Source organism: Xenopus laevis, chromosome 2L (genome assembly GCF_017654675.1).
Source record: "Xenopus laevis strain J_2021 chromosome 2L, Xenopus_laevis_v10.1, whole genome shotgun sequence".
In the NCBI taxonomy this organism is placed as follows: domain Eukaryota; kingdom Metazoa; phylum Chordata; class Amphibia; order Anura; family Pipidae; genus Xenopus; species Xenopus laevis.
In genome coordinates this window covers 174,305,754-174,333,148 of record NC_054373.1, presented here as the reverse complement: position 1 = coordinate 174,333,148, position 27,395 = coordinate 174,305,754, and the positions used below count along the sequence as shown (strand labels likewise).

Here is a 27,395-nt window from a genome sequence, read left to right as displayed (position 1 = left end):
TGGGCAAAGGTGTATCTGTGCGAATGATATTGCCTCGATGCCTCGAGACCATGCCCCCCAGCACTCTCATTGCCGCCTGTATCAATATCTTTTGGGTGTGAAGTAGGTGTTTTGTCTGGTCTCTGAGTCTTTTCTGTTTTTCGTGAGGAAGACAGACTAGTTGCGTGATCGTGTTGAATTCCAGCCCCAGAAAGGTAATTTGGTGGCTGGGCTGTAGATTGGACTTGGACCAATTCACTGTCCATCCAAAACTCTGGAGCATTGAGATCGCTAGACGGAGGCCTTCTTTCGCTTTTTCTGCTGTTCTGGCCTTTATGAGCAAATCGTCCAGATAAGGAGTGATCGAAATCCTCTTTAGACGCAGAGCCGCTGCTGATACCGCCATCAGTTTGGTGAACACTCTGGGAGCTACTGATAACTTGAATGGTAGGGCTACAAACTGGTAATGTCTGTTGGCAAAAGCAAATCGTAGGAAACGGTGGTGAGGAGACCAGATTGGTACATGGAGATATGCGTCCTTGATGTCCAAGGACATCAATAGTTGGCCCTCTTCCATTCCCCTGATCACTGAGAGTAGGTTTTCCATTTTGAATTGGGTCGAACGAACAAATTTGTTCAGAAGTTTTAGGTCTAGTACAGGTGTGAATTATCCATCCTTCTTTGGGACAATGAATAGATTCGAGTAGAATCCCAAGAATTTTTCTTGAGAGGGTACAGGCACTATCACTCCCGATAGTTCCATACTGGTGATGCATTCTAGGAAGGCTTGAGCCTTGGTGCTGTTGGACAGAACTCTGGACATGAAAAATTTGTTGGGGGGAAGAGCGAAGAAGTCGATGTGGTACCCCCCTGATACTATCTCTTTGACCCAGGCGTCTGAAGAGTGTTGAATCCATGCCTCCCAGAGTCGTAGTAACTTGACCCCTATTTGTTCCTTTGATTCCTGGAGGGGCTGTTGTCAGTTTATCATTTGACGGCTTATTGTGAGTCATGTTAGACTTCCATGATGGCCTACCCCTGTCACTTGTCTTGGAGCGGAAATGTGACCTTGGCGGTGAATGGTTTCTTCTAGGAAAATGTCCGCTTTGGCCTCGAAAAAATCTTCCTCGTCTGGAAGTAGTGGTTGACCTGCTTTTGGACTGTGTGAGGAAGGTACTCTTACCCTCTGTCGCTTGGGAAATGATCTTTTCCAATTCTTCACCGAACAATCGCGATGTAAGCAATTTCTTTGAGCTGAGATCTGCTGACCAGCTTTTAAGCCACAGAATCCTCCTTGCTGATATTGATAGCGCAGAGGTCCTGGCCGTGGTTTGTGAGGCGTCTAGTGTGGCGTCGCATAGATAGGCTGATGCGTCCACAATGGGAAGAATGAATGCTGTGAGTTCGGATCTGGGCACTCCATCTTGTACATCTTTAAGAAGGGCCTCTGCCCATGCTTGTATGACTCTCGATACCAACGCCAAAGCCAATAACGGTTGTAAATGCCAAATCTTTAAGGTTGTGGACAAACAGGAACATAAAACCGCAGAAACTGTGCTGCAAGGTTTTTTTATTTTTTATTCGTGAATAAAAAAACCTTGCAGCACAGTTTCTGCGGTTTTATGTTCCTGTTTGTCCACAACCTTAAAGATTTGGCATTTGCATTGCTTCTTATTTGGGACAGAAGCTGTGGCGCAGGAGCTTTATCGTGACACTGGTACAAACTTTTTCTTCTTTCTGCCCAATAACGGTTGTAGTGCACCTCCGGAAGCTGAGTAGATAGCTCTCAGAGTGCCTTCCATCCGTCTGTCGGCTGGATCCTTAGGGAATGGGTAAGACTTTGAAAATTCTTTAGTAGCTTGAAACTTTCGCTCTGGAAAATTCCATTCCTCTTGAATCAAGTTGGTCAGTTGATTATCTGCAGGAAAACAAGCTGTGGATTTCTGTTTTCGCTTAAATAAGCCTGTGGTCTGACCCTTCTCCTTTAGTGATGGCGTGAAATCAAGTATCTCAAGTACTCCCTTAATAATGCCATCAATATCAGGTTGTATCATTTTCAATGCTTTCCCATTGATTAACTTCATCTTTTGAAGATGCGTCTGACGGAGGGAGTTCCCCTTCCGACTGGGAAGACTCTTGATCTTCTGATGAGACATCAGAAATGTTATGTGAAGTAGCAAGGGTCTTAGGGCTGTCTGTTCTCTTGCGCTTGCCTGTGTGTTTATGGCTTAGTTTGGAGAGTACTTTTCCCAAATTGTCTGCAATGGCTGGAAGTCCCTGCAAGGATGTCAGGGATTGTGAGAGATGTACTGTCCAAAGTGCTGCTATTGCATCTTGTGTGGAATTTTCTCCTTTGCTTTGAGAAGTGCCCTGTGACTCGTCGTTTGCCGCCTGGGGTTGGCTCTGTAATGGATTGAGTGCCTGGTTGGGGAATGTTCCCTGTCCCCTGTCCCCCAGAGCAGGTTCTGCAACGCGGCTCGTTCTGGCCCCCCAAAGATTTTGTCTGACATTTTGAGCAGGCAAAGTGAGACACCTGCGCCGCTGCTGGGGTCCCCCCCCCCGCCCTAGGGAATAATCCCCCTGCCTTACCTTCTGCCATCCTGCAGAAAAAGACTGTTGTAATAGGTAGGCGTGTGCGGTAAGACTGCTGAGGTCTGGCCCTTACTGCTCTCCCTTGGTAAGGAATGGGTTAATCCGCCATCCAGGTGTATGAGCACAATGTTTGCTACTGTGCGTGCTGTTCTGGGGCGCTGGTAACGAGGGGCAGCGCTGCTGTATGACTCTAGCATTGTGGGAGTCTAAAATGGTGACCGCGTCTTTGGAATGTTTATTTTCCGCTGTGCCCTCACCAATATGGCACCCACACTCGACTGCGTGCCCTTACTTCTTACCAAGCCAGCATTCTGCTTGGAAGAGAGGTGCGCCGGCCGCAGAGCTGTGGCGGGTCATTGCAGTGCCTGTTCCCGGACTGAGCGGATAACGCCGCTCCACCCGGAGATGTTGTACCTTTTAGGCGGGTGAAGAGGGGGACGCCTTGTCAGGAACGGCCAGACCTCTGGTCCTTAAGGAGCAGGAATGTCAGGGGGGTTCTAACCAGCCTTTTTTGAGCTGGGAATTCTGCCCCACGGTGGACACCCTCGAAGTAGGTCACCCCTCTAGGATGGAAGGGTTACACCTGCTCCTGGGGTTGCCTGTTGTCTGTTTTCTATTGTAGAATTTCTGATGAAAGAAAAATTTTATTCCCCATCAGCGAAGTCCATCCTCCCGGTAGCAGGACAGAACTGGTTGGAACAGTAAGTGTGTGGGGTTAAGCTGGCTACCCAGACACGCCTCTTTTAAAATATTTCATAAGTGTTCTGCCTCCTGGAGGATGGAGCTTAACCCCTAGCGTCCCTGTGTCCCCCAGAGCTCACTCTTTTAAAATAGCCAGAAATTATGTCTCGCTACATGCAGGATCTGTGCCAAAGGCAGTTATTTTTTTTGTACTGGAATCAGTGAGCTCTATTACATCTGCTAGGAAAGGAAGCCCCCCTATAAGATCTGACACCCAACTCCTGCATGAAGACAATGAAGAGAAACAGATGCCGAGAGAGGACTAGTGAATATAAACTTGGTTATTTCAGAAACGATGCAGAATTTTTAATGGATTATATTTAGAAAGTTTCTTATTTTAGTATGCTGAGACTTATATTACATTTTCATGATAGTTCAAACAGTTAAAGGAATGATCTTGTCGGCCTTGTACTGAAGGAGACCAGAACCCACCTGATAGAATCTGTGCCCAAAGCTGACCCACTCCTTCTCCACGAGCACCTCAAAGCCTCGGATAGTCCGGTAGTAGCCATCGAGCATGATCATGGCCAGGGAAGTGAGCTGGGGAGTGCGGTCCCAACCATCACTGCAGTGCACCACCACCGACGTCTTCCCCGATTCCACTTTATCCGCAATCCTTAAGGCACCGGAAAGGATCAGCTAGCGGGAAAAGAGATATAACAACAAACATAGTAATGACATCCAAATACTTTAGGTGAGAATCTCAGTGGGTTTCCTGCGAGCCCATTACAATCCATAGTCTCTGACCTTGATATGCTCCAGCCAGTGGGTAGACTCCAGGTTAGACAGCCAGTTTGCCTCCTGAATGCTCGGGTACGAGATCTCCTTGAGTTTCCTCTGCGACTCTCTCATCACGTGAATATTATGGATATCCAGGAAGACCAACTCTGCGTTCTGATACGCGTCTTCACTCTCGTACCCCCCGCCTTTAGCCTTTAGGAGACATGGAACAGGCCAAAAAAAAAGACAGAAAGAAAGTTTGAGGCTGCGTTAAATGGGTGGGTTACTTTTTGTAAATTATAAAATGGCTAATTCTAAGCAACTTTTTAATTGCTCTTCATTATTTATTTTTTCTAGTTTTTGAATTATTTGCCTTTTCCTTCCAACTCTTTCCAGCTTTCAAATAGGGGTCACTGACCCCATCTAAAAAACAGCTGCTCTGTAAGGCTACACATTTAGGGGCAAATTTCCTTTAAATTATGCAGCACCAGCACTGCAATAGCTTTAGGAAAACAAGCGCTGACTCTGCATAATTTAAAGTAAGTTTGGTGTTACCTTCGGAGAAGGGCGAGTTCATTGAGAGCCGGCAAAAGAAGGGACACCTCAAGAATCTTCGGGTATATCTACTGACTTTTTGAAACTTTTTTTCTACACGTTTAGGGGGTTATTTACTAAACCTCGATTTTATCTGGTCGGGCCTTTTGGGGCAAAAACTTTTTATGGAAAAAAGAAAACCTTTCATTCTTTGAGATTTATTGTAAGCCGATGCTGCAAAAAACCTGAATCCGAAAATCCACCATCTCAGACCTGTCCCAGTCCTGTATAAGTCAATGGGAGAGGCACCTATCTAAGATATTGTGGTTTGTGCTAGGTTTAGCCCTGAAAATCAGACTTTTTCAGGAAAAAAAAACGAGTGAATCTGGGAAAAAGCTACAAAAATTTGAACGATTCGGGTTTCATCGTGTTTTTCCTCAATCCAATTAATTCACGTTATTTTATTAGTAAATTAAATTAACAAATAATGAAACAAATTAATAAGGTTGAATCCAGCATGGGAGTTTGGTCGTGGTTTTTTTTAAAATAAAATATGAAAAAAAAAAAAAATAGGATTTTAGTAAATAACCCCCTTATTGTTATTGCTCCTTTTTATTACTCCTCGTTCTATTCAGGCCTCTCCTATTCATATTCCAGTCTCTTATTGAAATCAATTATTGTTATTTATATATACAGTATCAACACCAAGGAAAAGCAACAGAATAAACAAATATAAATAAACAGCGTTACTAAGATTAAGTGGCACGTGAGACACAGGAGGAAGGAGGTTCCCAGTCCCACAGAGCTTGCACTCTAATTAGGATATGCATGCTCCTTTGTACCTTATTTGCCACCGCATTGACACTCGGCCTTGCATCAAAGATGAAGATTTTGTGGGACTGAGCGTTGGCATCCATGATAGACTGCAGGTACTTTTCATCCTCTTTGCTTCTCTTGCCATTGACTCCCGGCAAGGGTTGGCTACACCGAGTTATAGCGGCCTGGCTTTCAGGGTGAATCCATGACAATACCTATAAGTGAAACATACACAGTGTTATTAATCCATTCCAATTTTAATGCGATTGCTATTGAAAACAGTATCTGCCTGGATGTATATATTCTTATATTAAGGGTGGAGTTCCCCTTTAAAGGAGAACTAAAGCCTAAAAATAAATATGTTTAAAAATGCCATGTTTTATATAGTGAACTTATTGCACGAGGCTAAAGTTTCAGCTTGTCAATAGCAGCAATGATCCAGGACTTCAAACTTGTCACAGGGGGTCACCATCTTGGAAAGTGTCTGTGACACTCACATGCTCAGTGGGCTCTGATTGGCTGTTGAGAAGCTAAGCTTAGGGCTCGTCACTAATTATCCAGCAGAAAATGAGCTTCCCCTGTAATATAAGCTGATGCTACAGGTTTGCTGATTATTAAATTCTGATGCTAATTGCACTGGTTTCTGTGCTGCCATGTAGTAATTATCTGTATTAATTACTAATCAGCCTCATATTGTGACATTTCTATTCTATGTGTACTGTATATTGTGAGTGGGTCCCTAAGCTCAGTAAGTGACAGCAGCACAGAGCATGTGCAGTGAATCAGCAGAAAAGAAGATGGGGAGCTACTGGGGCATCTTTGGAGATACAGATCTTTACTGCTAAAGGGCTGTGGTTGCCTTGGGCTGGTACACAAAACATCATGTACAACATTTCTAGCTAATTCTTTAGTTAGACTTTAGTTCTCCTTTAAATCTGCCATATTGCTTCCCAGTACAAGTTCCAAAATGGGGCACCTGCACAATTGCTTCCTGACACTGTGGATGTTTGGGTAACAATTGTGCAACAATTACTGGTCACCAAGCAAAGCATTGTTCTGGGACTTCCCCCTGTGGGTTTGATATTTCAGTGCAGAAAGGCAGCCCTACTGTGGCATTACCCAAGGACAAGATTTTGGGGGCCCCCTGTTGTCGCTCAGACTTACCGGTATCCGATCCTGCGCCCTGAAAGCGGATATTTTTCTCAGTTCGTGATCGGAGATATTTGCCGGCACAACCAAACTTGCTGGGTAGGTGTCGCACAAATCATATCGCTCGTTCACACGGGAAATTCTCCAGCTTTCATTGGGAATGCCCTGCAATGGGAATAAAGGCTTTATACAGGTATGGGATCTGTTATCCAGAAACTCGTTATCCAGAAAGCTTTGAATTATGAAAAGGCTGCCTCCCATAGACTCCATTTATCTAAATAATCCAAGTTTTAAAAAAATGATTTCCTTTTTCTCTGTAATAATAAAACAGTAGCTTGTACTTGATCCCAACTAAGATATAATTAATCCTTATTGGAAGCAAAACCAGCCTATTGGGTTTACATGATTTTCTATTAGGTTTAAATAATGAAGATCCAAATTACAGAAAGATCTGTTATCCGGAAAACCCCAGATCCCGAGCATTCTGGATAACAGGTCCTTATACCTGTAGTTGCAAACATGTATAAAGTCATAGCTAACCTTACTGGAAACATACACTGTTGCTCTGGGGCATTCGCACCGTGCAGACTTTTGGGGTTCGAGCCCCCCCTTTGCTACATTCCAATCCAATGATAACAGATCTATTAAAAAAACTGCTGCACAGCTTCAGGGGTATGTGGAATTCCCATCACTTCCTCTTAGGGGGTTATTTACTAAAATCTGAATTGATCTCATATTTTTATCGAAAAAAAACACAACCAAAAACCCCCACGCCCAATTTCAGCTTATTTATTTAATTAAAAACTTTAATTCAATCAGATCAAGGAAAATCTTGATAAAATCTAGCGAAAACCTAAATTGCTTGAATTTTCTGTCTTTTTCCCGCATTGCTCTAATTTTACAGACTTTTTTTTCTGAAAAGCTTGATTTTTTTTAGTTTTTGCCCTTGAAAACCCCCAAAGTCAGGTTTTCGGGCTAAACCCTGTGCAGACAACGAAAACTTCAGATTGAGATAGTTGCCTCTTCCATTGACTTATATAGGACCTCGACAGGTCTGCGATGGCGGATTTTTTCGGATTTTGGCTTTTTGCGGCATCTCAAAAAAAAAAAATTCAAAAAGTTTTTTATTCCTTCTAAAAAGTTTTCTAGTGAACAAAAAAACTAAAATTTTTCGAGATTTTAACATTCGGTTTTTAAAAAACAACCCCCTGAATGTTACCCTCGCTGCTAATAATGGAACCCCCCATCCAGTGCTTTAAGGAAGGCCGCAGTTTGGGAATGTTTGTCCTTTGAGTTTTAGAAAGTACATTCCTCATGGAATCAAACAAAAACAAAAATGGGATAGACTTACTGTCGCTTGAAAAAGGAGCCCAGATGATATATAAAATGTAGAAAATCTTTAAGGACATGCTTAAGCCTGACGCGTTTCGTGCTAAGGATGAGCCTATGAGTGAGTGCCCACCCTTGGCACGAAATGCGTCAGGCTTAAGCATGTCCTAAAAATTTTTCTACATTTTATATATCATCTGGGCTCCTCATACTGGGAATGATTTTTGACTTTAGGGAATAATCTTTGCACTGTGTATAATGGATCCCACATTGTAATGTTTATAACGTTTAGTATGATGTAGAGAGGGATATTCTGAAACAATTTGCATTTGGCTTTCATTTTTTATTATTTGTGGTTTTTGAGTTATTGAGCTTTTTATTCAGCAGCTCTCCAGTTCGGTAATCTGGTTGCTAAGGTCCAAATTACCCTAGCAACATGCACTGATTTGAATAAAAGACTGGAATATGAATAGGAGAGGCCTGAATAGAAAGATCAGTAATAAAAAGTAGCAATAACAATACATGTGTAGCAAAAATGAAAATGTTATATAAGCTTGAGCATAATGAAATAAGAAACTTTCTAAATACAACCAATTAAAAATTCAGAACTGTTTCTGAAATAATCAAGTTTATATTCACTATTCCTTTTTTATATATAGTTTTTGAATTATGTGCCTTCTTCTTCTGACTCTTTCCAGCTTTCAAATGAGGGTCGGTGACCCCATCTAAAAACAAATGCTCTGTATAGCTACACATCTGGGGGCTGATTTATTAAAACTTGATCTAACTCCCCCTTCCACGAATTGAAATCATTTATCAATCCTTTTTCTCAAGAAAATCGGAGCGAAAAAAGCGAGCGTCAATTCGCATCCTACAAAAACTGGATGTTATCGAATTTTCACTGCGAAAAATTGAATTTTTTGGATTAACAGACGCAGATCACGACGTCGAGAAATATCTTCAGGGACTTCTGCCATTGACTTCTACATGACATCGACAAGTATTTTCAGATTCCGATTTTTAGCAGGATTGGGTATGATAAATTTATTTTTCCACTAAAAACTTGAGTTTTACCCCCTAAAAATCTCGACCAGAAAAAAAAAATCAATGTTTAATAAATGGGCCCTTTATTCTTATTGCTACTTTTATTACTTGTCGTTCTATTCAGGCTTCTCCTATTCATATCCAAGTCTCTTATTCAAATCAATGCATCGTTGCTAGGGTAACTTGGACCCTAACAACCAGATTGCTGAAAAGGCAAACTGGAGAGCTGTTCAAAAACCACAAATAATAAAACGTGAAACCAATTGCAAATTGTCTCAGAATATCACTCTCTACATCATACTAAGGGGCATATTTATCAAGGGTCGAATGTCGAGTTTATGCGAATTTCTAAAAACTCCCATTAACTCGAAATTCAAAAAAAAAAACCGACCAACGAAATTTATTAAAAAAATAGAATTTTTTAAATTCGGGTGAATAGGATCGACCTGCAAACTCGAATCGAATTTGAATCAAATTTTTTCACCAAAAAATATTTTTTTTTTAAAAAAGTCCACCAAACAACTCCAAATTGATTGTAGGAGGTCCCCCATAGGCTAAAACACCAATTCGGCAGGTGTTAGATGGCGAATAGTCAAATTCGAATTCTTTAAAGGACCGTAGATGATAAATTTCAAAATTCAAATTCCCAATTCGAATTACACTAAAATAAACTCGAAATTCGAATTTAAAATTTAAATATTTAATTCAACCCTTGATAAATCTGCCCCTAAAAGTTAACTCAAAGGTGAACAACCCCTTTAAAGGTGATCATCACCTTTATTAAAGATCAGATGCTGGCCCAGTTGCATGCATAAAGGGAAAATATAAAAGTATGTTATGTCAGCCTTGCAGAGCTGGGTTCCCAGGTTTGATTCCAGCCAAGGTATTTTTATATTCTCCCCATGTCTGCGTGGGGTTCTTCTGGTTCCCTTCAACGCTCCATACACATAGAGGCAGGTTAACTGGCTTTTGATACAACTGCCCCTAGTGTGTGAATGTGATCGGGACTTTAGATTGTAAGCTCCACTGGCTCAGTAAGAGCTGTTAATACAATAAATAGTTCCTACCTGCCGCCTGTATTCCTGAATCGGGTCGTAGACCTTCCAGCCGTTTTCAGGAAACACTTCTTTGTACTCGAACGCAAAGAGAGGCTGCGGGGAAAGCCCAATACTATAAGAACTGAGACTGTTAACATACAAAACAACAATAATCCTTGTGCCCGGCCGAACCGAATCCTTAAAATCATGTGACTTTTCATCACAAAACAAGGAAGTAAAAAAATGTTTTAAGCCGCGTGCTCTCCTTTCCTTCTCCCTCACTGATTCGCATATACAAATTAGGGTTTGGATTCAGTTCCGAATTCTGCTAAATCTTACACAAAGATCCGGGGATCCGGCCGAATCCAAAATAGTGGATTTGGTGCATCCTTACAATAAACGTATATACTGTATAGATATGTATTCAAAGTAAAAGAAAGGTAAAGCTATAAATAGAGATCTCTCTTTGCCTTTTTGTGTTACAGGGACAATTTGTGGACAATTCAAGTCAACTCCATAATTTTACAAATTTGCTACTCTTCCCCCAAATTCATGATTCAGTCGCCCACAACATTCTAACAGCTAATGGAACTATGACTGTTACTGGCAAAATAACTACACCACAGGTAAAGCCTATAACACAGTTATTATATTTAGTGGCACCTGCAGAACGTTCCAGTGATGCTGCGGATAAGAAACGTTTGTACATTTATTATTGTTTTTTTTTTTTTAATTCCAAGATATTAAAGGATACATGTACTGTTAATATGAATACATTTTGTTACAACAGCGCCACCTGCTGGTCATTTTCCCACCAGTCTGACCACCAAGTAGTCAAGGAAGTTGTCAGGAAAAACAAAGAGGCTGCTCTGATGTTCTTCTGCTTAGGAAAGAAAGCGCGACCAACCGTGACAGAGGCGAGGTGGAAGAGAGTGCAACAGAGGGGAGGGAGGAGAGCACGACTGAGGGGAGAGGCAGGGAAATCGAAGGAGGGGAGAGGCGGGAGAGCGATGGGTGGAGAGGAAGGGGGGGAGAGGAAGGAGGGGAGAGGAAGGAGGGGAGAGCGATGGAGGGGAGAGGAAGGAGGGGGAGAGCGATGGAGGGGAGAGGAAGGGGGGGGGTCGATGGAGGGGAGGGAGGGGCCAGCGATGGAGGGGAGAGGAGGGAGAGGGACAGAAGGGAGGGTGACAGGAGGGAGGGGAGAACGACGGAGGGGAGGGTGACAGAGGAAAGGAAGGGGAGTAAGACTGAGGGGTGTGAACAAGGCTTAGAGGCAGGCATAATTTGAGGTAGTTGCCCAGCACCCGCCTATCATTGCCCCCTAGGCAGCAGCCTCTACTGCCTACCCCTAGTTCCGGCCCTGCTTTAGAAGATATAAAGTCTGCTAACCAGCCTTCTTTACTACTCCCATGCCAGATCCAGCACACACAGCACCCGGTAAACAGATCACGTGTCACTCACCAAGCCGTAATTTAACGGAAAGGAGAACTTCATGAGATTCTCGAATACAGATTTTCGGGTGAGCAGGTCTTGTTTGTAGGCAAAGCGGATGTTTCGCATATCCTGGAAAATGAGGGCAAAAGACACTGACTATGAACAAAGACCACCAAACTCCGAACCGAATAAACAGGAAGCTCTACCCTAGCGATACCTACATTATTCTAATAATCAGTAATGCTTTTGTACTCAGGTAATTATGGGCAGGAGGTTTGGTTTATCTGCATGTTTGTACCCTGTAGTATCTCATACGGAATCATTTATACCATGTTTCCCTTCACTCGCACAGACTGATTAATATCAGGTACAAACCCACTGGGAAAGGCGCTGATTTTCTCGTGTACTATAAATGTATATATCCAAGATGTACTGTATTTCCCAAGGCTCAATTCTTCGTTAATAATAGAAAATGTATTACAAATCCCATTTAAAATGGTACATACTGACCCCACATGGCCCACCTTACGCGTTTCATACCCTCCGGTATGAAACCGGAAAGACACCTATGACTAAGTACCGGAGGGTATGAAACGCGTAAGGTGGGTCCATGTGGGGTCAGTATGTACCATTTTAAATGGGATTTGTAATACATTTTCTATTTTTAACGAAGAATTGAGCCTTGGGACATATACCTTGGATATATACATTTATAGTATATCGTGGGTGCCTTTGGAACCGGGGCAAGTCCCTCTGGCTCAGCCTTGATCCAAAGAAATCAGTCACATAGACTCCCTATTAAGGATAGAAAACATTTCTGATTTTCTCGTGTGCATAGAGTCTATGGGTAGAGTCCTGACAGGCAGGAGACACTACGCTCACATATCAATGTCTCCTGACCGTGCCAAGTCCTGCCCATTGGAAACAGAGTAGCCAACAATTAAATGTCGAACTTCCCACCCGACCCTGCCAACTCAGAGCAGAGCAGGGAAGGAGTTAATTGCAGGTAGGAAGAGGTTAATTGCAGGCTGGCCTGTAGGATATGCCGCCTGATTGGCCTCTGGGCTGCTCATATGTGTACGGCACAAGGGGGAATACAAATCCTATTCTCCCATTTATCGATCCGAAATGATGGAACTGAGCTGCAGCTCCTCTTTACTTCCTTTGGGGCGACTCATGCAAACGACATATTATTTCAGGAAAATACCTTGCAGACAATTTCTATGCCATTGGGATTTTCCCCACGGCTGGCAGCTCCCCCGATTTTCTCTATTCTGCTGATGATGCCGAGGGGGGCATCCAGGATGAGGCGTCGGTCCTGCAGAAAGAGAAAATCCAAAAAAAGCTGCTGTGCATTATGGAAACACTGTCTGGCACTCAACCGCTACAGGGAAAGACTAGCCCTGAACGGAACAGGCCTGTAATTTGAATAAAGGCATGTGAATAAAGGCATGTGAATAAAGGCATGTGAATAAAGGCATGTGAATAAAGGCATGTGAATAAAGGCTGCACATATGTAACACTGAGGGGTCCCTATTGCAGTCATTATTGGCACAGCTACTTTTCTGCTTCTGGTGCAAATGGGCTAGTTTCTTCCAGTCATGCGACTCTAGAGATGATAACATTAAACCCTTAGAAAATGCAGCTTCACATTTATTGCATGTTTGTACAGTTAGGCCCATAAATCTTTGGACAGAGACAACTTTTTTCTAATTTTGGTGCGGTACATTACCACAATGAATTTTAAATGAAACAACTCAGATGCCGTAGAACTGCAGACGTTCGGCTTTAATTCAGTGGGTTGAACAAAAAGATGGCATAAAAATGTGAGCAACTAAAGCCTTTTTTTGACAAAATCACTTTATTGGTTTGCACCCGTTTCTTGCACTTTGCACCATGCCCTGATATCTCTGCCAACATTGCCGGTGCTGTTTTTGACCATCTGATACAATATTTATGAGTTAGAGTCAGTGAGTGACTCCTGAGTAATTTCCCTTTGTGAGTCATGTACTCATTCCTGTTAGTGGGGCGGAACTACAGATATAAACGTTACATAGAGATCCAACACAACTGCTCAGTGCTAGAATAATCAAGGAAACAGGATAAAGGGATGGTTCATCTTTAAGTTAACTTTTAGTATTTTATAGAATGAAAGCAACTTTTCAATTGGTCTTCATTATTTATTTTATATAGTTTTCCACTTTTTTCCTTCTTCTTCTAACTCTTTCCGGCATTCAAATGGGGGTCACTGACCCCATCTAAAAAACAAATGCTCTGTATGGCTACAAATGTATTGTTATTGCTACTTTCTACTACTCACCTTTATATTCAGCCCCCCTCCTATTCATATTCCAGTTTCTTATTCAAATCAGTGCATGGTTGCTAGGGTAATTTGGATCATAGCAACCAGATGGCTGAAATTGCAAACTGGAGAGCTGCTGAATAAAAAGCTAAATAACTCAAAAACCATAAATAATAAAAAATGAAAACCAATAGCAAATTGTCTCAGAATATCCCTCTCTACATCATACTAACCATTAACTCAAAGTTGAACAACCCCTTTAAGTTAACTTTTAGTATGTTATAAAATGGTTAATTCTAAGGAATTTTTTTAATTTTTGAATTATTTGCCTTCTTCTTCTCTCTCTTTCCAGCTTTCAAAGGGGGGTCACTGACCCCATCTAAAGGCAAATGCTCTGTGAAGGCTACAAATGTATTGTTATTGCTTCTTTTTATGACTTATCTTTCTATTCAGGCCTCTCCTATTCATATTCTAGTCTCTTATTCAAATCAATGCATGGTTGCTGGGGTAATTTGGACCCTAGCAACCAGACTGCTGAAATTACAATTGAAAAAAAAAATCAAAATAAGGGACAGATACTGTTATCCTGGGGTCAAGCCATAGCCCTAATCAATAGTAAACATGAAATGAACAGCATGTGCTGGTTATATGTAACGCACGCTGTATATCCATTATAAAGGGAAGTTCCCATGAATTTGAGTCTGTTATCTCTTACCCTTTCCAGGCTTCTGAAATAAAGTCGGTAACTGGTGACCGTGAAGCTTCCCCGATACGCGCCGCTGAATGGGCAGATGTATGTAACGTCTTTGGCTGGAAGGCACAAAATGCACGAAGTGTAAGTGAATATTCTCACTGCAATGAATCTTTATGTATATAATCATATTTATTTATTATTATTTAATATAATGGCATCTGCCACTGAAGCCCTTGTACCCACTGCCACCTCCTTTATTCCCAAACTCACTTCCAATGCCAGTGCTGGTGCTGTACATTATCCCCTTCACTGATGGCACGCTCTAACACCCAGCCCAGCATTAAAGGAGTGGTTCACCTTTAAAGGATAACTAAACCCAAAAAATTAATATGGCTAAAAATTGCCATGTTTTATACACTGAACTTATTGCACGAGGCTAAAGTTTAAGCTTGTCAATAGCAGCAATGATCCAGGACTTCAAACTTGTCGCAGGGGGTCACCATCTTGGAAAGTGTCTGTGGCACTCACATGCTCAGTGGGCTCTGATTGGCTGTTGAGAAGCTAAGCTTAGGGCTCGTCACTAATTATCCAGCAGAAAATGAGCTTCCCCTGTAATATAAGCTGATGCTACAGGGCTGATTATTAAATTCTGATGCTAATTGCACTGGTTTCTGTGCTGCCATGTAGTAATTATCTGTATTAATTACTAATCAGCCTTATATTGTGACATTTCTATTCTATGTGTACTGTATATTGTGAGTGGGTCCCTAAGCTCAGTAAGTGACAGCAGCACAGAGCATGTGCAGTGAATCAGCAGAAAAGAAGATGGGGAGCTACTGGGGCATCTTTGGAGACACAGATCTTTACTGCTAAAGGGCTGTGGTTGTCTTGGGCTGGTGCAGAAGCACAAAACATCATTTAGAACATTTCTAGCTTCTTCTTTAGTTAGGCTTTAGTTCTCCTTTAAGTTAACTTTTAGTATGTTAAATAATGGCCAATTCTAAGCAACTTTTCAACTGGTCTTCATTATTTATTTATTTATTTTAAGTTTTTGCTTTATTTGCCTTCTACTTCTGACTCTTTCTAGCTTTCAAATGGGGGTCACTGATCCTGTCTAAATACAAATGCTCTGTAAGGCTACACATTTATTATTATTGCAACTTTTTATTCATTTCTATTCAAACACTTCCCCAGACAGCGTTGGTTGGGGGTGGAGGGGGAATTAACCTGGGCTGCAGGGAGGAGATGGTTTATTTTATAAACACAGCACTGGGATGACACTATTTATAGATATATATATTACTTGTGTAACTATTCCATAACTAGATGATGATTTTTCCGTGCCATCTCCAGCTGAACTGTAACATGGCAGTGTAGACACACTGGGAGTTGCCTGCAGAATATCCTCCCTGTGTGTAGGTTGAAGGAAACAAAGGCCAGTGTTTGCCCGGCTATTATCACCCTGCCCACAGCCCGTGCCTCTCAAGTCAAGCACTTATATGTGTGGCCCTGGGTCATGCTCATCATCAGCAGCTGCCAGTGTTGTTTCCCAGGAAGCCGAGCCACGTCTGACTACACCCCAGTAACATTCCATTCAGTGATAATGATGTTATTCACCAGTTACTCATCTGCTGCTCTGGTGCCAGTCACTGCCTGGCATAAGCCCTAATACAGCCTGACACTTACTGAAATACAACTCCCGGCAGCCCCGGCCCTAGTACAAGACTATATGCCCCAGCTGGGAAATAAAAATGGATTCTGCTAGTTATATTTCATCAAGTCCTCACTCTGCTGCAGTGTTGTAAATAACGGACTCCCGATGCCTTTGATAATGCAATTCATTTATCCAACGGAAAACCATAGTATATTAGCTGGAACGATGTTGGTTCTAAACAAGAGTGTACAGGTAAGGGATCTATTATCTGGAAACACATTATCCAGAAAGCTAAAAATCATACAAAGGCCGTCTCCCATAGACTCCATTTTATCCAAATGGATCCAAATAATTGATCGGATTCGGGGGCCCAGGGCCAACCGGGCCTGCAACCTCGGGGGGCCCCCCAGCCATAAAGTCATCTCTGCTGCCATACCCCCCCCCCGCACCTTTTTCCGGTGCATCATAGCCACAGGGGTCAGGCAGTGAGTTAAAGAGAGGGAGTGGGTCTGTGCCGGCGGGGCCCACCAGGGTTTTTTCCTGGTCCGACCCTGCAAATAAGCCAATTGTTTAAAAATAATTTCCTTTTTCTGTGTAATAATAAAACAGTAGCTTGCACTTGATCCCAACTAAGATATAATTAATCCTTATTGGAAGCAAACCCAGCCTATTGGGTTTATTTATTTGTTTATATGAGTTTCTAGTAGGCTTAAAGGAGTAGTTCACCTTTAATTTAGCCTTTAGTATGTTATAGAATGGTCAATTCTAAGCAACTTTTAATATGGTCTTCATTATTCATTTTTTATAGTTTTCAAACTATTTGCCTTCTTCTTCTTCTGACTCTTTCCAGCATTTAAATGGGGGTCACTGACCCCATCTAAAAAACAAATGCTCTGTAAGGCTACAAATGTATTGTTATTGCTACTTTGTATTACTCATCTTTCTATTCAGGCCTCTCCTATTCATATTCCAGTCTCTTATTCAAATCAGTGCATGGTTGCTAGGGTAAAATGGACCCTAGCAACCAGATTGCTGAAATTGCATACTAGAGAGCTGCTGAATAAAAAACTAAATAACTTAAAACCAATTGCAAATTGTCTCAGAATATCACTCTCTACATCATACTAAAAGTTAACTCAAAGGTGAACATATATAGATCTAAATTATGGAAAGGTCCATTATCTGGAAAACACTAGGTCCTGAGCATTCTGGATGTTCCCATACCTGTACTACTGCTAAGAAGCCCAGGCTAATATACGGTCTCCTGCCTCCAGGACCCCAGTATTATCCCTGCAAACCAGTCCAAAGTTCAGCACCCATCAGTGAACCCACAGGAAGCCAAGAGTGATGTCACTTGTCCACTGGATGATGTCATTGGGGCCCATTTATAAACACTGAGCAAATTTGCACTTGGGTAGTAACTCATAGCAACTAGTGATGAGTGAATCTATTCGCCAGGTGGCAATTCGTTGCGAATCTCCGTGTTTCGTCGCCGGCAAATAAATTTGCTAAATTGCCATGAAAATTCGCCGGCGTCAAAGTTTTGCGACAATTAAACTTTGACTTTAATGCGCTTCAAAAATCGCCGGCGTTGGAATTGTTGCCGGCGTCAAAATTCGCATTTCGCTAATTTTTCGCCCATTTCTCGAATTTTACGGGAAATTCGTGGCAAAGTGAAATGGGACAAATTCGCCCATCACTAAAAGCAACCAATCAGTGACTGGCTTTTTTGAGGCCGCTGCAGGTTGAATAATGAAACAAGCATTTCATTGGTTGCCATGGGTTACTGCCCAGGTGCAAATTTGCCCTGTGTTTATAAATGAGCAGCATTGTGTTTGATGTGATTCTGGTGATTCGAGGTATATCGGCTGGATTTGATAGGAAAGGAGTTTCCCCTTTGCTGTACATCACTATGGAAAATCAGAGATACCCCCCTTAACCTAAAGTTAAAGGATTTATCATCTCAGTTTATCCCTAATGCTGCCAAGTAGGAAAATATATGCACTGTGATTCCCAGTGTAAACCATTAGAAAGGGCAAGTAAACATGTCAAATACCGATGTCCTTAACGGACTCTCCTGGCAGTAAGAGAAGCTCCTCCATCCCGGCTCCTGCTGCTGCGTTCTCTTATCCGAACCTATGGAATAAAGACATGAAGCCAATAGGTGAGTAGAAGATAAGACTGTACCTATATGCACTGGTCTACTCTATTCAGCAGCTCTCCAGTTTGCAATTTCAATAGTCTGGTTGCTAGGGTCCATATTACTCTAGTAACCATGTACTGATTTGAAAAAGAGACTGGAATATGAATAGGAGAGGCCTGAATAGAAGGATCAGTAATAAAAAGTAGCAATAATAATACATTTGTAGCCTTACAGAGTATTTGTTTTTTTAAATGGGGTAGGGATGCACCAAATCCAGGATTCATTTAGAAATTCAGCCAGGCTAAATAAACTGTATCCTTGTGCCGGGCTCAACCGAATCCAAAACCTAATTTGCATATGCAAATTAGGGGTGGGGAGGAAAAATCACATAACTTTTCGTCACAAAACAAAGAAGTAAAAATATTCCATTTTTTTCTTTCCCGCCCCTAATTTGCATATGCAAATTAGGATTTGGTTTGGTATTCGGACGAATCTTTCACAAAGGATTCGTGGATTCTGCCGAATCCCAAATAGTGGATTCAAGTGCATCCCTAAAATGGGGTCAGTGACCCCCATTTGATAGCTGGAAAGAGTCAGAAGAAAAAGGCAAATATTCAAAAAAAAAACTATAATAAACAATGAAGAGCAATTGAAAAGTTGCTTAGAATTAGCCAATTACATACTAAAAGTTAACTGAAAAGTGAACCGCCCTTTTAAAGTGAGATTACAGATAACAGAACTCTATTAACAGAGTGAAAAGAACTGACTCACCAGAAGCATAGACTGCCATTGTCTCAGGCTGGCCACCTCCCATAAACCTCCTGTTCTATTATGATCATTTATTAGGGATATGGTTTTAACACATCAGGAACAATCCCTTAAAGGAACAGTAACATCAAAAAAAATAAAAGTTTTTTTTAAAGTCATAAAAATATAATGCAGTGCTAAAACTGCTGTTTGAAACACTACTTTCGTTTATATAAATAAGCTGCTGTGTAGCCAAGGGGGCAGCCATTCAAAGGAGAAAAGGCTCAGGTTACACAGCAGATAATCTCTGTAGAACATAATGGTGTTATCTGTTATCCACTATTTAACTTGTGACATATAGCCTTTTAATAATTTCTGCCATTGCTACTCAGCAGCTTGTTTATATGAACTATAGTAGAGTTCTGAAGCAAACACATCAGTTTTACCAGTGCAGGGCAACATTACATGATATTTTCATTACCTAAAACACTTTAATTTTTTGGTGTAGCTGTTCCTTTAAGCGACCCATCGTGACTAACTATTTCCAAGGAGTTTGTATGTTCTCCCCGTGTCTGTGCAGGTTTCCTCCTTCCACACTCCAAATACATACAGGCAGGTTAACTGGCTCCTGATAAATCTGACCCTAGATTGTAAGCTCTACTGGGGCAGGGACTGATGGGAGTGAACTTGTGGAACGCGTGAGTGCTATATAAAAAATAATATTAGCTTCTCTTTCTCTCCCAGCGAGTCCCATGCCCTAATTCACTGGGTGTGCAGGTTTTGTGGTTCTTCCAGACACAAGAGATAACAGACTATCACACCCAAACATTTATTTGGAGTGGTGAGAACGTGCCCATGTTTGGGTGTCTCAGCCGTGTGTCTGTTTGTCTGGAGCATGACCAAACCTGCAACAGAGTTAAACAGTCCTCATAGGATGGAATATTCTCAGGACACAGTTTACAGCTCACAGTCTCTTAAATGGGTTGTTCCCCTTTAAATTAACTGTTAGTATGATGTAAAGAATGAAAGTCTGAGACCATTTGCAATTGGTTTTCGTTTTTTATTATTTGTGGTTTTTGACTTATTTAGCTTTTTATTCAGCAGCTCTCCAGTTTGTAATTTCAGCCATCTGGTTGCTAGGGTCCAAATTACCCTAGCAAACAAGCACTGATATGAATAAGAGACTGGAATATGAATAGGAGAGGCCTGAATAAAAAATGAGTAATAAAAAGTAGCAATAACAATACATTTGTAGCCTTACAGAGCATTTGTTTTTAGATGGAGTCACTGACCCCCATTGAAAGCTGGAAAGAGTCAGAAGAAGAAATAAATAATTCAAAAACTATAAGAAAAGGAAAAAAAGACGGCCAATTGAAAAGTTGCTTAGAATTAGCCATTCTGTAGCTTACTTAAAGTTAACTTAAAGGTGAACCACCCCTTTAATCAATTTAAATTGGAATCAGAAGAGCACTCTGGGCAATCGTACATTCATTTGTTTTGAGGGTTTACATTTCATTTAAGTAAATATATATATTTTTTTAACTGTACATGGCTGCTTGCCGGCTATGTATTAACATTGCGTGTCAGAACAGAGATAAATAGGAAGCACAATAAAGCAAAGGCTTGTGATAAAACTGCTGATGATCCCATTAATGGAAAAGGAAACTGCAAGAATCAGCTGATCAGAGGCCAGTTCTCCTTTCCATCCAGTTTTGGGTGTTGTTCCACTTTAAGCATATATTTTATGTATATATATATATATATATATATATATATATACACAGGTATGGGACCTTTTATCCAGAATGCTCGGGACCTGGGTTTTCCAGATAACAGGTCTTTCCGTAATTTGGATCTTTATACCTTAAGTCTACTAGAAAATCAAATAAAATTAAATAAACCCAATACACTGGTTTTGCTTCCAATAAGGATTAATTATATCTTAGTGTGGGTCAAGTACAAGGTACTGTTTTAGAATTAGAGAAAAAAAGGAAATAGTTTTAAAAATCTTGGATTGATTATAACGGAGTCTATAGGAGATTACCTTTCCGTAATTCGGAACTTTCTGGATAATGGGTTTCCGGATAACAGATCCCAAACCTGTGTATATGGTTGGGGACCCCTGTTCTAAGCGACTATTAATATACTTTCATTATACATTTTCATTGGTTCCGAAGTTACTTCTAAATGTAATTGCTACTGAATGCGGCGTTTGTTTATCTCTTTCTCTTCTCTGGCTCTTTCAAAAATGTTGCAATGTTCTCTTTCAGGTCTGCTAATAAACTGATAAGCCGCTACTTTATTTCAAGAGTCAGAACCAGAAGTGGAGAGGATATAAACAGCCAGTCAGACACTGCTTTCAATAGCAATTACATTTACACATAACTTGAAAATCATACGTATGAGATACATTGAGAATCGGTTAGAATTATATTTTCATTCATTATTCTTGGGTGTAAGATGCATTTAAAGAGTGTATTCCCTGCAAACTCATTATGATGCTGCCACAATCACACGTAATCTAATCACAATCAATATGCAGCCTTCATTCCAAATATCATGTGATTTTTTTGCAAAGTGATGCATGAAATACTCAGAGTTCCCTGTATAACTCAGACTGCAGCCTTGTGTCTTTATATGGTCACAGAACCCCTCAGTGACTTCTAATATCCTTATCATTTACAGTAGGGGGTACATGATCCCTTATAATACATGAGTGATACTCGGAGTTCCCTGTATAACTCAGCCTGCAGCCTTGTGCCTTTATATGGTCACAGAACAACCCCTCAGTGACTTATGATATCCTTATAATTTACAGTAGGGGGTACATTATCCCTTATAATACATGAGTGATACTCAGAGTTCTCTATATAACTCAGCCTGCAGCCTTGTGCCTTTATATGGTCACAGAACAACCCCTCAGTGACTTCTAATATCCTTATCATTTACAGTAGGGGGTACATTAACCCTTATACATGAGTGATACTCAGAGTTCCCTGTATAACTCAGCCTGCAGCCTTGTGCCTTTATATGGTCACAGAACAACCCCTCAGTGACTTCTAATATCCTTATCATTTACAGTAGGGGGTACATTATCCCTTATAATACATGAGTGATACTCAGAGTTCTCTATATAACTCAGCCTGCAGCCTTGTGCCTTTATATGGTCAAAGGAACAACCCCTCAGTGACTTCTAAGTGAAGCCAACTGTGCCCAAATCTCTCCTAGGCAGCATCATCTAATCTCATTATCATTATCATGATCGTTATTATTATCATTACTATCATTATTATTAATTACTATCATTATTATTATCATTACTATCATTATTATTAATTACTATCATTATTATTATCATTATTATTATTATCATTACTATCATTATTATTAATTACTATAATTATTATTATTATTATTAATTACTATCATTATTATTATCATTAATTACTATCATTATTAATTACTATCATTATTATTATTATCATTACTATAATAATTAGTAGTAGTAGTAGTATCATTATTATTATTGCTGCTGCTGGGGCAGAAATCACTGTGCGAGACCCTGTTCCTGTGATTAAACTCCTGCCCTATGTCATTACCTGTCGGAACTACAACTCCCACAATCCCACAGCAATGATTTTCCATTAGGGGAATACTGGGGTTTGTAGTCCAGCTACAGGTTGGCGAGCTCTGACCCACAGCTCTAACCCGCTCCGCTTTCTACTCAGGTCCAAGTCAAGCCACTCCCGTGCCCCTCATTCCCCACACACGCGCAGCCCACTCCCGACCCCTCACTTACTCGGCTGATAGATCAGGGGACGCCTCCTCCTCCCGCACACCAAGACTTTTCTGTACTTCGGGATCTCGATACCAGCGGCGCACGCGCCCACTCAGCAACAGCGACACCTAGAGGCGGAGAGTGCGCGCAACCTGGAGGGGCGGGGCTTTACCATTAATATAAACTGTCCGCACAGACACAACAGGACAGGTGTTACCGGATGGATCACGTGCACTTCTGCTATTAATGGGCTGGTTCACCTTTGAATTAACTTTTAGTTTGTTCTATACAAATATTCAATTGCTCTTCATTTTTTTTTTATCGTTTTCAAATTATTTGGCTTCTAATGATTCTTTCCATCTTTCAAATAGGGGTCACTGACCCCCATCTTGAAACAAATGGTCTGTAAGGGCAGAGATACACGTGAAGATTCAGGGAGATTTAGTTGCCCTCTACTCCTGGTGACTAATCTCCCCAAACTGCCTCACACCAGCTAGAATATAAATCGCCCGCGGGATGGCACTCGGAGCGCTTCGTTTTCCAAAGTCGCCTGAAGTTTCCTCGTCAGGAAAACGGAAAACGAAGCGCTCCGTGTGCCATCCCGTTGGCAATTTCGATTCTAGCCAGCGGGAAGGCAGTTTGGGGAGATTAGTCGCCTGAAAAAGAGGCAATTTGACGATTGGCGACTAATCTCCCCAAATCTCTACGTGTGTCTCTGCCCTAAGGCTACAAATTAATTGTTATTGCTACTTTTTTTTTACTCATCATTCTATTAAAGCTCTTTCCTATTCATATTCCAGTCTCTTACTCAAATCAATGCATGGTTGCTAGGGTCATTCGAACCTTAGCAACCAGATTACTGAAATTGCAAACGGAACAGGGGTATTGCCCCCCTCCCTCCTCCCCCCTGGCCTACCCCTCCCGCTGGACAAATGCCCTTAACTTGTTACTTACCCTTCTGCGCAGGTCCAGTCCAGGGAGTTCACAGGCGACATCTTCTTCCACGCGATCTTCTTCCTGCTTTGACCGGCGCATGCGCAGTAGGATCGTTTCGCCGGTACGATCTACTGCGCATGCGCGTGACTTTTGGCGCATGCGCAGTAGATCCGTACCGGCGAAACGATCCTACTGCGCATGCGCCAAAACGCCGGTCAAAGGAGGAAGAAGATCGCGTGGAAGAAGATGTCGCCTGTGAACTCCCTGGACTGGAACTGCGCAGAAGGGTAAGTAACAAGTTAGGGGCATTTGCCCAGCGGGAGGGGTAGGCCAGGGGGGAGGGGGGGCAATACACGGGAGGGGGGGAGGGGGTTAGCGCCGACAAGGTTTCCTTCCCCTTTAAGGTTCATTGGTGAATGTAGAGCCTGATGCTAAAGGTGGCGAAAAATGCAGAGATCCGCTCTTTTAGAGAGGTCACCAAATGAGCACGTCTCTCACCGACAATATCAGGCTGATGTGATCATGGGCCCTAGGGCCCAATGATTGGATCACAACTATGAGAATAAAGAAGGTCGGACCAATGCACTCCTTGATCTGATGGGATTTTGACATCTGGCTGATTTTCATCCAGATATCGATCGAGAGAACATACCTCCCAACATTTTGGAAACAGAAAGAGCGACAAAACGATTTGCCTCGCGTAGCGCTTTGAATTTTTTTTGACCATGCCAATTTTTGTGGCCACACCCCCGAATTACCATCTTCATTTTCAAAAATTTGACAGGTTAGACAAGTTTGAACACATTTCTGTGTTATTACTGTTTTGCTAATGAAGGTGAATTGCCCTTTCAGCTGCAAATACCGGCCAGGTGGCAACCCTAGTTGTGTTTTTGCTTATCTTAAATAGTTACAAAAGTATCTAAGTGCACCTGCCAAAAGCCAATTACGTTTTAGAAACATTGTATCTTTTTCTGGCTGTTCAGTTCAGGGGATCAAAGTTGGGACATTTCAGTAACAATCCAGGACTGCGGATTAAGCTGTCAAAATAGGGACTGTCCCATGAAAAATGGGACAATTGGGAAGTATAAGGGAAGCTCATAGGAGGGCAGCGTACACTACCCAATAAGCTTCTGATTTAGTCTGTCGACAGCTTGTATTGGCCCGTGTAAGTCCTTGCAGTGTCAGACTAGGGTCTGACGGTAGGGTCGGATTGGTCCAGTGGAACACCAGGAAAAACCCCAGAGTGCCCCAGCCTTTGTGAGCCCCACCGACACAGAAGTTATCCCTGTCTGCTTTACTGCTGCTGTTACTGCCTCTCCTGTGACGTTGCTTTCCCACAGCCCCACTCAGTCGCAACTAAACAAGTACAAGGTACAGGGTTGGGAAAGGTGCGATCTCATATGGAGGTGTACCACCCCTCCCCCCGAGGCCCACCTGAGACACCCATCTATCCATATCAATTACAGTAAGTGGCAGTGCAACCATTTGGATTTTCCCTTTTTCAAATGCCAAACTGGTCAATCAAGTTATTTGGCTCCTGAGTCAGGGGAAATTGCATACCTCCCAACATTTTGGAAGTAAAAAGAGGGACAAAAAAAATTTTTCCGCAAGTAGCGCAGCAATTTTTTCACCACACCCCTTTCTGTGGCCACACCCCCTAATTACCATGTTTGTTTTACAAAAGGGATACTGTCAAAACTCGTCAGTTAATAGTGCTGCTGCAGCAGAACTCTGCACTGAAATCCATTTCTCAAAAAAGCAAACAGATTTTTTTATATTTAATTTTGAAATCTGACATGGGGCTAGACATATTTGTTAGTTTCCCAGCTGCCCCCAGTCATGTGACTTGTGCTCTGATAAACTTCAGTCACTCATTACTGCTGTACTGCAGGTTGGAGTGATATCACTCCTTCGCTTCCCCCAGCAGCCAAACAACAGAACAATGGGAAGGTAACCAGATAGCAGCTCCCTAACACAAGAGTTAAAATCCAGGTCCCACTGAGACACATTCAGTTACATTGAGTAGGAGAAACAACAGCCTGCCAGAAAGCAGTTCCATCCTAAAGTGGCTCTTTCTGAAAACACATGACCAGGCAAAATGACCTGAGATGCGCCTACACACCAATATTACAACTTAAAAAAATACACTTTTTTGGATTAGGAATTACATTTTATATGGTAGAGTGAATTATTCAGAGCAATACAATACAAGTATAGGATCCCTTATATGGAAACCCGATATCCAGAAAGCTCCGAATTACGGAATGGCTGTCACCCATAGACTCCATTTTATCCAAACAATCCAAATTTTTAAAAATGATTACCTTTTTCTCTGTAATAATAAAACAGTAGTTTGTACTTGATCCCAACTAAGATATAATTAATCCTTATTGGAAGCAAAACCAGCCTATTGGGTTTATTTCATGTTTAAATTAATTTATAGTAGACTTAAGGCATGAAGACCCAAATTACGGAAAGATCTGTTATCTGTAAAATCCCAGGTCCTGAGCATTCTGGATAACAGGTCCCATATATCACTTATTGAGCTGTGCTGCATAACTTTGCCTGCGCTCAAAGAGAACTGCACCTTTAAATGAGTAGACCAGTGTATACAATCCGCAGTCTGGGCAATGCAGAAATGAAAGAAAAGTATGATAAAATAAATATATCTGCTAATATATCATCTCAGGGAAGGTGCAAGGTAAGAAAGGAATATGATATGGGCCATTTTGTTAGGAATATGGAGTTAGTTAAGTGCTTGGTAGATAATAGAGATGTTTATTTTAAAGGGTAAGATAATAAATGTTTATTTTATAGGGTAAAAGGCATTGTAGTCTAAGCCTAAAGTTTCTCCCGTGGAAACTGTCATCCATTGCCAAAACCATTTGGACACCGGCTCAAAGAATTTGCACATCATCAACCCCATAAATCTGCAACCTGTGTATAAACAGAGTTAGTGGGATTTTATTTTATTCATTTCATGTTTTTTCCTGTTGATTGAAGTGTTTCATTATTAACGACCTGCTTTGCTCTCTCTATCTTCCCGTCCTTGACCATGGCTGCGATTTTGGCTGCGGGGAGACCTATTTTGAGTGTATTAACTGAACCGTTGTTTGATCTGACGTTTAATGGAGAAAAGGGAAAGTAAGACAGAAAGGGGGAGGGGGCACAGAAATGTGGGGAAGACGTTCTTGCCCAAAAATACCCCCTACGCAATCCCGGACTGGCAATCTGTGGGTTCTGGCAAATGCCAGAGGGGCTGCTATAAGGTGCCATAGAAAGTCAGTATTTAGTGGGCTGGTGGGGCCTTTTTTGGTCTCTTTGTGGGCTGATTTGGCCTCTGTGTACCTGAAATGCCAGGACCTAATTTCATTCTCAGTCCAGACCTGCCCCTACGTATACCCAGTCTTGTGTAAAAATCTATAAAGATATGTGTATTCTAATGGAAATCAAAATTTCCACATTGGCACCTTATAAATGACCAGCATTGCAATTTCAGTTGCAGTGTGGGCAGCTGTGCATGCTGGGTAAGCCATTTATTTAGGGATGCACCGAATCCAGGATTCGGTTTGGGATTCGGTCAGGATTCGGCCGTTTTCAGTAGGATTCCGATTCAGCCGAATCCTTCTGCCTAGACGAATACTGAACCAAATCCAACTACTAATTTGCATATGCAAATTAGGGGCGGGGAGGGAAATTGCATGACTTTTTGTTGCAAAACAAGGAAGTAAAAATGTTTCCCCTTCCCATCCATTTGCATATGCAA

The 27,395-nt window shown here is 41.6% G+C and overlaps 1 protein-coding gene across 1 annotated transcript in view; it reads right to left on the bottom strand.

The window, feature by feature from the left end:
- mtmr2.L (myotubularin related protein 2 L homeolog) overlaps positions 1-22,859 on the bottom strand; it is a 30,173-nt gene extending 7,314 nt beyond the window's left edge. Inside the window, exons 1-10 of the mRNA XM_018247770.2 lie at positions 22,715-22,859; positions 18,082-18,161; positions 14,393-14,487; positions 12,583-12,693; positions 11,403-11,504; positions 9,972-10,055; positions 6,547-6,696; positions 5,409-5,597; positions 4,060-4,245; positions 3,745-3,951 (exon numbers count right to left, since the gene is read on the bottom strand). Coding sequence (XP_018103259.1) covers positions 3,745-3,951; positions 4,060-4,245; positions 5,409-5,597; positions 6,547-6,696; positions 9,972-10,055; positions 11,403-11,504; positions 12,583-12,693; positions 14,393-14,487; positions 18,082-18,127 — 1,170 coding nt within the window. The 5' untranslated portion in view covers positions 18,128-18,161; positions 22,715-22,859. The remainder of the gene's footprint in view (positions 1-3,744; positions 3,952-4,059; positions 4,246-5,408; positions 5,598-6,546; positions 6,697-9,971; positions 10,056-11,402; positions 11,505-12,582; positions 12,694-14,392; positions 14,488-18,081; positions 18,162-22,714) is intronic.
- Between the last annotated feature and the right edge of the window lie 4,536 nt (positions 22,860-27,395).